Source organism: Acyrthosiphon pisum, chromosome A1, assembly GCF_005508785.2.
Source record: "Acyrthosiphon pisum isolate AL4f chromosome A1, pea_aphid_22Mar2018_4r6ur, whole genome shotgun sequence".
In the NCBI taxonomy this organism is placed as follows: Eukaryota; Metazoa; Arthropoda; class Insecta; order Hemiptera; family Aphididae; genus Acyrthosiphon; species Acyrthosiphon pisum.
In genome coordinates, this window is record NC_042494.1 from 130896552 (window position 1) to 130907687 (window position 11136).

The window sequence follows — 11136 nt, forward strand, 5'->3', positions numbered from 1 at the left end:
TTCGAACATAGTCAGGGGCGGCTCTAGAGACATGGTTAGGGAGGGAGTCATAATTTTCAGAAAATGTCGATTTTTTTTTTTGTTATTTTGTTTTTAACAGTATAAAATTGTTTAGAAATACAGTTTGGGGGCCCCTAGCCCCCCTGAATATAGTATGGGTATGGGTACATATAGGCGTGCCGCGTGCGTAGACTTTAATCGTGAATGTATCACATGGAATAAAGCAGCCAAATAAATTTTGAGCCGTCGAAATTATTAACTGTTTACGATAAACTGTACGTTGACTGCTGCAGTCTAATGTGTTATTGTTACTATAGTGGATATAATATACCTAATTCGAATATTGAATAGGCACCTATTAGTTGTAATTTACAGGTACAAATGTACAAAGTAATATATTATTACTGGATTGCATAAACAATTTATTAAATTTAATGATTCACTATAAATTTAATGGACAATCGTGGGCCACTAAATCTTGTTTAAGGGACCATTAGTTCACTATGTTTTGTGCAACGCGGCATTAATGTATCAATAATAATTATTTAATGTAAAAATTTGTTCAGATCCGTTTCATATAACTACTTATAAAATTAATATATAAGGCTAACCACCGACTGCGACTAAGAGGCATTACTTGCACCACAGGCCAATCAATCCGCTCAAAAAAATGTTGCAGATGCAGCACATGAACCTCCGGCTGCACCCATACGCACGCATATTAATTAGTATGTCATGTCATAAATTATAATCTAATAATGAACGCGATTGTGCTGAATGCTAATATATCGTTACGTTCAATTTACAATCAAAAATTCAAAATATTAGCTTATATCAAATATTATATAGTCGTAAATAGTATTTGCTTATATAGTTTTAAATTTTATTGACGCTCAACCGGTGCTATTGCCTGTCTGTAACTATATAATTAATACTTATTATACACTATAGATTCATATAGAGTTCTTCTTTCAGAAATCTTGTCTTATGTAGTTATGCTCTTCTTCTATCAGTTCTATCACAGCAATTGAGCAATACCATGGCAAAATAATTAAAATATACCTCAATATCCCACGAATTCGTGGTTGTAGGCATAATATTACATAAGCTCAAATTATTCCTTATCAAGTTTATGTGATTATGATAAAGCCATAAAAATGTCTTGTCTCTCTGACCATGATAACAGTTGCATTCTTATCACTGCTCGTATGTATTTTTCTCGGAATCTACTATCTTGTGTCTTGTGTCAATTATTATGAAAACGATATTCATTATTCAATAATAATTATTATAATGTTGGTCGCTAATCACCATAAATATAATAATTTTAACACAATTGTCAATTTTATGTCACTCCAAATCGACTACTAATTAGTTAATAAAAATTTATCTCATTCTCAATCATTATTTGTCTATGTTACTGTGATATTTTTAAATTGTAGTTTCGGAAAAAAGGCTGTGTTTCAATAATATCTTATGGAGGTAAGTGTTGCATAATACATATTATATTTTTTTTACGATGTTATTTTACATCTGAAAATTTAATAGGACAAATTACCATCCAAGGAAACTCATGTGTGGACTTTGAGCGATTTTATTGAACGGCGCAAAGAATGGGATCAAGGAGATGAAGCACGATTAGCAGAATACCTTCAACAACTGTCTGATGTAAGTGTAACTCATAATAGTATTATATGTATTATTATTTCATATTAATTGTGTAATATTTGTACCCATGTATAGTCACTGTTCTCATTTTTTTCTTTTATTTGTCAAACCAACTTGCAAATAATAGTAAATTATATTCATTCATAAGACTTCATAAAACAATTTAATATTTATCTGTTTAAATTGTACCAATTTTATAATAGGTATAAGTAATGTTTTGTACTTAAGCCTAATAATATTATTTTTTAATTGATAATAATTTAAATATTTTTAGAAAATAACCCAAGGTGCTAAAAATACATTAAATGAATTGGACGATTTAGTAGCCAGCATAGATGACACTGCCGTTCAAATAGCAAACATTAATAATGAATTTCAGTTATTAGCAGACAAACAGTTTATAGAAAATAAAGTTCAAGAAGAAGACGAAACAGTACAAACTAAAGTTGAAGTAAATATAATACATAATATATTAAAATTTATTTTTCTAAGAGGATAGTTGGGTACCTGTTTGTTATCGCTCTACCATAAATAAAATAAACAATAAAAATGAAAAAAAAATTTATTTTACTTATAAATTTAAAAAAAATATTATTTTATATACAAAATTTAAATTTATAATATTTATTATAATTATAAATTTTAAAACAATATTATAAAAAAAAAATATATTACATTTTTTAAGGAGACTAGAACTCAGAAATATCTTAATAGTTTCAAATGCATCTTGTTTCCCGAGACGTGTTCTCCACATAAATTCTGCTAAATACGATTCCAGAAAATGTCTTTTAGTTCCCTGACGCTTTTTATTTCCCCATTTAACAGAACCTCACAACCTCTCGTTTTTTTGGGTGTGTGACCCTGTGTCCGGGTTAACAAAATTATAGTTGTGGTTAACAGTGTAATTATTTTTTAAAATATTTCCTGAAATAAATCATTTATCACGAGCTAATCACGATAGTAGATAACTGTAGGAACAATAACGGCACTAATACAACTATATGACAGGGTGATAACAAAGAAGTACTAATAATTGAAATAACTCATTTAATCATTATGTTTAATATTTTTTTTAGAAGCCAGTTTTACGAGAAATCAATGAAGCTGATACATTCGTAAATAATATAAAAGAAGCACTTAAAAACAGCTTTAAAGCTATTGATACTCACTTTGAGAAAATTACTGTTGTAGTTAGTGATTCTGATGACGATGATGATGAACTTAAGTTAGAACTATTTAAAATCATTAATTGGTGTTAGGCTATAATATTTTTATTTATGTTTTTGTGATAGACACGAAGAAACTGTTTTAAAGCCAAGGATATTTTACAAAAAATTAAATCTTCCTTCACTAAGTGGTAATACACTATCTGAGATGGTTGTAGATAATGCCATGTTTTCAGATTCAGATTCTGATGTTGAACAACCTACAAATACATTTAAGGATCAGGTAAAATTAGTTCTTCAAATTAATTTATTGCATATTTATAAAATTAGTCTACACTTCGTTCACCAAGAGAATATGAGTGTGCACAAAACAAAAATAGTTGTTTCGACTGCAGCACCATAATATGTAATAAGTAATAACTATTAACCAATCGGCAAATTTGGTGGAGAATGAGGGAAGTGGGTTAAAGATAAGAGGACGGCCTGCGGTTATATGTGCGAAGTGATCAGATTATATTCGCTCAGTGAGCGGGTAACATTATAGATACCTAATTGATGATAAAAAATACATTTATGATGTAGATTTAAATTATTTATTTAGTCACTTTTAACTATTAAAAAAAAATAGCAATTGCAATTTTGTGAGTAAGGTTTAAAATACTATGTTATAAATTATTTTCCATTTGTTTAGGAATCGTTATCTAGCAATGAGGCACCTGAAGAAGACATCTATACTACTATTAGTGAATCAAAGAAGACATATTATGAACCTAATCCTGAATCAATAGCTACCAATAATATTATTTTCCAATCAGAAAAACCTGTACCTAAAAATATACCCACATATGCACATTATGATGACGGTAATATTATAATTCATGTATTAGTATTTAATTGTCTCGTCTTAAAACAAAATGCATGTTTAGGAAAAATATTGTTGATTATTTGGTACAATATACTAAAATATTTGCATTTAAGTTCATAATATGTAGTTTGGTGTTTGTGACTAAAATTAAATTTAAGCCATTTTTCTGTGGATTTCAGTTGATGTTGTTTAAAATAAAAAATAATTACCAATTTTGTATTTTGATTTAATTTAAATTTTTAAAATTATTTTCTGGAATTAACTTTTTTAATTTAATTAAATAATTTATCTTATTACTGGAAAACAAAATTGACCAGTCAAGTTATATAATAGTTATTGAAGTTATTTAATTCAGTTCTACACATTCAACACTTTTTCAAATTTTAACAGTTATAATACTATGGCCTTAATCAGATTTTGTCAGTGTTTTTTGTATTGACATCATTAGACCCATAATTTTCCAAATGAATTGCTCATATTGAATATGTTATAATAAGTAATAATGGTTTAAATCGGATTAGGATTAACAATTATACACTTTTAAATTATGTAATGATGAGTATAAATTGTGTAATTTTAATGTTTGCACTAAACTTTTTTAATCATATGCTTATACCAAACTGTTTTCACAGATGATTTGTTTAGTCCACCACCTTTAATTAATGATGATGACAATGACAATTTAGAGAATGAATATAATATATTTGGTAATGGTAGCAATAATATGTTTGGTGAAAAAAACTTATGGGGTGATATTGATGATGATGACAATGATGATTTTTCAAATGAACCACCTTTACCTATATACTCAGACCAACCACCGCAGCAAGAAACTAAATCTTATACTCAAGAAAAGGTTGAACAACCAACAAGTATACAACAGACACTGAATGACGAATTGCGAAAACGATTCCAAAAAGGTTATTTATTTTATATAGCTGCATTGATGAATTTATAATTGATTATCTGTTCATTAATTTTAAACTACTTTTATGTTTAGATAGTACATCTTCTTCGTCAGATAATGTAAATGTCATATCATCCAAAATAAAAGTAATCTGTTTTATTGTAATTAGTGATCTTAAACTTATTAATAATTTGTTTGTTTATTAATTATTAGTTACCTAAAGGAGCTGTTAATATTCTTGGTGGAACTGATATAAAACCATACATTTCTAGTCCTGCTCAAAACATAAAGTAATGTTAATTAATTATTAAATAAAAAAATATCTACATTTTTAGTGCTCAAATTGGGTAGGTGAGGGGGTGGTACGTAGGAGGGCGGAGCTCCACTACTTTTTTCTTTGCGCAACCCAACAATTTTTTTTACTTGGACTGGGGGACGGTACAAACTAATGCCCAAAGTAATTTTATTAAAATGTGGAGTAGATCTACTAAATTAATTTTACATTATTTAACATAAAAAATATTTATTTTACTATCTTTTATAAGGCTTATTATCATATTGACTCGCAATCCGCTGTTTTTGTACCAACATTTTCAAGGCCTGTGTCAACTTTGTAGGTCATGAAAAAATTAGACATAAGCAGCTAGTTTTGCGTATTTTCCTGTGCATAAGTGTACAAAATATTTGAAAAGAAGTTTCAATAAACATTTGTTTAAGTTTGGGATCACAAGTTAGCTCAAACAATTGATGTTCTATATCAGTATATACGTTCGGGTCCGTGTTGAATAATTTTGCACTTGGAATGCAGTTTATGAATTGTTGGATTGGGCTCCTCAACTTAATAATTCTCAATTCGAGCACTGGTTAAATTTAATCATATTTTGTTTATGTTTAAACATGTCATATTTTTTTAATAATATCATAATCTAGTGACACAAATTATAAGTTCACAAATATAAAATAAATTTAGTTAGTTAGATTAAGTATTGTAACATAGTATAATAAATTAATGTGTGCCCAGTAGTTAATAATGCAAATATTTTATAAAATTAATATTTACAGACCATCAACAATACCTGAGATGAGTAAAAAAGTGGCGGTAAAAACCCAGAATGTAAGTGTTGAAGATATTAAAGAAGATTTTAACATTACAAATAAACTTGTTGACAATTCCAATCCAAATTCAGTTACTGTTGCACGCAAAGATTTAATAAAAGAAACTGAACCAATAAAAAAACGATCATTATTTGATCAGGAATCAGATGATGACGATTTGTTTACTAATAAAAGCACAACAGTTTTTCCAGCTATAAAACCTGAAATTTTGGAATCTAAAAAAAGTTTAATTAAAGATAAAAAATCATCAAGAAATATATTTTCCGAATCAGATTCAGATGAAGAATTTATGGATTCAAAACTCAAAACAAATGAATTAGCTTCTCATTCTCTTATTGATAATAATTCTACAAAACCTTTAGACTCTTCATCTGAAGATGATTTATTTAGTATTAAATCTATTAATAAGACAATACCAAAAGAAAAATCTGTAATAAGTTCTTCACCAATTCTTGCTGAAGTATTGAATAAATCAAATGAAATAAAACATGTACCAAAACCCCCCATACAAGAAAATAAAGTTACAAGTAAATTAAATAAGGAAGTTATTGATGAATTGAAAAAGTATTCAGTAAATTCTAGTGTGGCTGATATTAAAGTTACTGAAAAAGAATCGTTACCAAATAAAAACACATTAAAAAGCAATATTAGGGAATTTCCGAACAATGACAATATTATGGTACAAAGTAATCAAAAGCCTTCAATCTTAAAACAGACAAAAAAGTTGAGCAATTTTTTTTCATCAGACGAAGATGATTTTGATGATGATGCTTTGTTTAATGTTAACGTACCGAATAAAAATAGCATTAATAAAGATAAACCAATTTCTAATACAAAGGAATTAGGCCAAAACATAAATTATGAGCTTCGTGGATCGAAAGTAAACTTGTTTGATTCTTCTTCTGATGATGATATATTTATTACTAATAAACCAAATAATAGCCTTGCATCTTCCATAAGCAAAAAACAATCTAGTTTTAATGAAATTAAAAATATAAGTGTCTCAAAAGAGATTGATGATTGTGCCATAATTAATAAAATACCAAACACTGATAATATAAATCAGACTGGAAATTACATTTTAGATAAAAATAATACCAACACTTTTAGTCTTTTGTCTGATGATGATGAAGATGAAAATTATTTGTCATTTGATAAAAACATTTCAGATGCCTCTATGGATGTATCTAATAATCAAAATATAAACGAGAAGATATTGACTGTTAGTTTGTCATCTGACAAAAGTCCACAAATAGATCAAAATAATCAAGGTATATTTCAGAATATACCTGATAGTTTACAAAATAGTAAGAATCATGAATCATTTAACAATAAAGAGATTTATATGCCATCACAGCCCAAAAATAAAATAATATCAAATGAAAATACAATCCAGAGTAATAAAAGTTCTATATTTTCAAGTAGTGATGATGAACAACAATTATTTTTTAGTCCAAAAATACAAAATGAGAATTCTAATAAAGAAACTAAAATGATTTCTCCAACATCAAATTTATCGCCAGAAAATGTAATAAATAATAAGATTCAAGAATCATTTAATGAAAAGGATATAAAAACTACAACATTACCTATTTCTTCAGAAAATACAAATCAAGGTGTCAACAATTCTATAGTTTCAAGTAGTGATGATGTAAAACCAATATCTTTTAATTCAAATATTAAAAATGTGAATACTATTGAGGAAATTAAAGTGATTCGTCCTACATCAGACTTGTCTCTTAAGGATTCTATTGATGGACCTTATTTCAGTTCACCAAATTCAAAAAATGAAACTTTAAAAAAAATTCCAGGTAAAGCTAATCTTAATTAATATATTTTTAAAAATTATCATTAATATGGATTATATTAAAAAAAAATAAATAAAATGGGTATTCTGAATAAATCTTACAAACAAAACAGAAAATAAGTGTTGTAAATTTGTAACAGTATAATATTTAGTTGAAATTAGTATAAATATAGTTCAATGATTTTGTTTAAACTAGGAAGTTTTGGATGCATATAAGCCAGCTGATAGTATGTATATATTATGTCGTTAAGTCAAATGTTATTTTATTACTATTCAAGGGTGCATATAAATTATTTTTTTAAAATTGAAATTGAAAACTGACCGAATTCAGGAGGATAGATAAGATAAGTCTGGACAGATAATAAAGCAGGTACATCAATACTTCAGATTACAATAAATATTGGATTCATAAAACAATTCAATATCAATAAAAATAATTAATATTTAATATTTATTGAATCAGATTGTTTAGAAAATTAGTGAAAAAATATAGAACTATTGAGGATACTCAAAAGTAGTGTTAATAACTAAGATCAAATTAGCATGATAGGATTTTTTCAAGAGGTAGAAGAAGATAAATTAAAACGTAAATATATTACCTTCATAATACTTATTATTTATTGACAAATATTTTTTTTTAAATTCATTTTTCCTAGCTATTGAGGAGTGTAGAATATAAAATATTTTGCAACTAAAATATATTGTGTAATTATTAATAACAATTATATTTTACATTTTTTTTTTTCAGGAAAATTGAATAAAAATGCTGGTGCCTTTATAAATATTGCAGGTCTAATTCCTAACTCTAAAAGCCCATTGAAAATATCAAATATTCCTCGATCGGTTTCATTAGATGATAAGAATGATGATACTTTACCAACTGATGGAACAAAGCTTTTTAGTGCTGAAAAAGTAAATAATATTTTTAAAAATAATAACCGAAACAAGGATGTATTATAATGTAATTTTTATTTCTTTATTTGAGTTTATGTTTAGTAATTTTTATATTACTGTATACTTTGTTATAGGAAAGAGCCAGAATTCAAGTAAAAAGACGTCCACAAAGTCGAAGAGCTAGAATAGCTGCAGCTCGGATGTCATCTATAGATATTGGTTCTGAAACAAACTTTCAAGAGTCATCTCGTTTATTTGTTTCAACATCTAATTTAGTTGACTATCAATCTAGTCCAATATTAAATGACGGCATTACAGATACAGATTCTTCAAATGAAGGTAAAAAAAAAAATCTTAGAACCACTGGACAACAAATCATTTGTGGCTAATGATGATAAAATGTATGAAATTAATGAAAAAATGGAAACAAAAACTGAGCTTAAAAAAAAATCTTTTTCGGATTTATTTGATGACGATTCAGATCCACTTGAGTCAATTCAACAAGAATTTGATACAAAAAATAGTAATGATGACAAAAAAATAACAGTAGATGCACAAGTACAAGAACAACTCCCAGTAATTGAATCAGTGCATGAAAAACTTCTAGTGAATGAAACACTTAAAGAAAAACAACCAGAACCTGAACCAATTAAAGAAATACAGCCAAATATTGAACCAGTTAATGAAGAACTTCCAAAAATTGAACCAATATATGAAGTACAAGTTAAAGCATTCAATGTGAATGAATTACAAGAAAATAAATCTAAAACTCTGATTTCAAATACGTTACTATCTCAGAAATCCAATTCTATATTTGATGATGATGATGATGATGATGATGATGATGATATATTCTCTCGAAAATCTGAGAAAGTTAATAAGTTGTCATCAAATATATTTGACAGTGATGATGAATTGGAGTTTAACCAAACATTTTCAAAAAATAAATCTGATAAAACCAAGTCAATATTTGGTGATGATAGTGATGATGATCTATTTAATACTCCCAGCAAACCTTCAGGAAGTAATTTAACTTCTCAAAAACCAATTGGTTAGTATAACATATACTATTATAACATATGCTATTAATTCATTATCTATACTCCGGCCTACGAGAGTCCATATGTCAGAACGCGTCCGTCACCGCGCATCGGCACGTTGCCGAATAGTGGGAAAGGCATCATGTTGGGAGAAAACAGACGTTACGTATTACTATATGAATGCGCGGTTTACGTATGGACTCTCGTGGGCCGTAGTATACATAATTTTATTTACCCCTATAAAATTGTTATACCCAGGACCAGCTCAAGAAAAAATAGTACATTAGGCAAACTCAAATTTTTCCGCCCCTGAAATAACAATATTATCACTGTTTTAAAAGTGCCATCCTTCTACTAAAACATAGATTCTTAACCTTTTCTGGGCCATGGACCCCTTTGAAGTATAAAATATAATCACGGACCCCCCCCCCCCCCCCCACTCCACCAAAATATAAAATATATAAATAAATAAATAAATACCATCGCGTTCGGTAATAGATTTAAAACCAAACGACATATAAAAGTCATCGTACTGTCTTTTTGATCGACGTAGTAATAACTAATAATTATTAAAATAAAAATAAAATGGTTCAAAAACTAGTGTGAATAATATGACGACGGTCGGGACACCAAAATTCGACACACGATACATAATGCGTCGGCAACGGGTCAACTGAAATGATGGCTTTCCTTGTTCATTAAAATAATGCTCGTTAGATAAACGAATATTATTTTACGATTAAGATAACTTTATATGACATATAAGATTATCGTAATCTAAGATTTATATTTTATATTGTTGCTTTACATTGTTGCTTAGTGGCAGAATGCGGGCAAGACATTATTATTGTTATCTTAAAAACGCTATCGATACAAATTTATTTTTATGTTATCTAAAAAAACTCGCAGCCATGCCACCCTGTGGACCCTCGAGTAGCCATCTACGTCAGCCCTGGTTAAGAACCTATGTACTAAAGTGATGCCCTAGACGTGAGCCTATGTCACCTACCACTTGAGCCGGGCATGGTTATACCTATATTTTTAACAAAATTCTATTGTTTATAATATTTCTTATATTCTTTTTTAGATAAATTAAATCAACGCCAAAATCGATCTAGTGATGGATATGTAAAACTTGCTGCTGAAAGTGTTGCTGTTAATCCGTTAGAATCTAAGAAAAACTGAGTATGTTAGTACAATTTTGTATTTTATATCTAAAATTTTTATACTGGAATTTATGTGATATATTATATGTATGGCAAAAACATAATTTGATACTTATTTATACTTTATACAAAAATAATTCATAGAAATTATAATATTTTTTTAAACAAAAAATCTGATTGAAGCTTTATTTGCTTTTCCCAGTTTCTCACACACTACTATTATTGTTATAAATTCAAAAATGAATAATAAATATTTTTGCTGTCCGTAGGTACTTTTATTATGTTTTAATTAACTTAATTTGATTTGTCATTATTATATGTTACAACTATTATGTAATGTTATATATTATTATACTATTATTATTATTATTATTATTAATATTATATGGGTTGTTAATTGTTATTTTTTAAGTTTGTTTTATTATTTACTTTGAATAATAAAAGATTAATGTATTAGGATACACCAGATATAGCATAATATCTTAGTCTGTGTGCCATATGATTATG

The 11136-nt window shown here is 27.7% G+C and overlaps 2 protein-coding genes across 2 annotated transcripts; both read left to right on the forward strand.

The window, feature by feature from the left end:
- Nucleotides 1–1238: 1238 nt before the first annotated feature.
- LOC100165943 (putative uncharacterized protein DDB_G0282133) lies at nucleotides 1239–8944 on the forward strand. Its single transcript, XM_001944168.5, has 12 exons — nucleotides 1239–1482; nucleotides 1549–1668; nucleotides 1943–2119; nucleotides 2745–2893; nucleotides 2961–3117; nucleotides 3526–3697; nucleotides 4332–4619; nucleotides 4700–4752; nucleotides 4820–4896; nucleotides 5669–7533; nucleotides 8278–8441; nucleotides 8558–8944. Exons 1-12 carry the CDS (start codon nucleotides 1477–1479, stop codon nucleotides 8810–8812), a joined length of 3483 nt encoding a protein of 1160 aa, XP_001944203.2. The 5' UTR covers nucleotides 1239–1476; the 3' UTR covers nucleotides 8813–8944.
- LOC103308421 (vacuolar protein sorting-associated protein 13-like protein) lies at nucleotides 8815–10648 on the forward strand. The gene is made up of 3 exons (XM_008181760.1): nucleotides 8815–8824; nucleotides 8905–9474; nucleotides 10551–10648. The coding sequence occupies exons 1-3, from the start codon at nucleotides 8815–8817 to the stop codon at nucleotides 10646–10648; spliced, it is 678 nt and encodes a 225-aa protein (XP_008179982.1).
- Nucleotides 10649–11136: the final 488 nt, after the last annotated feature.

Coding starts and splice junctions, on each gene's coding strand:
- LOC100165943 (XM_001944168.5), top strand. Junction 3,118..3,525: donor CAAATACATTTAAGGATCAG/GTAAAATTAGTT, acceptor CCATTTGTTTAG/GAATCGTTATCTAGCAATGA. Junction 7,534..8,277: donor AACTTTAAAAAAAATTCCAG/GTAAAGCTAATC, acceptor TTTTTTTTTCAG/GAAAATTGAATAAAAATGCT.
- LOC103308421 (XM_008181760.1), top strand. Junction 9,475..10,550: donor AACTTCTCAAAAACCAATTG/GTTAGTATAACA, acceptor ATTCTTTTTTAG/ATAAATTAAATCAACGCCAA.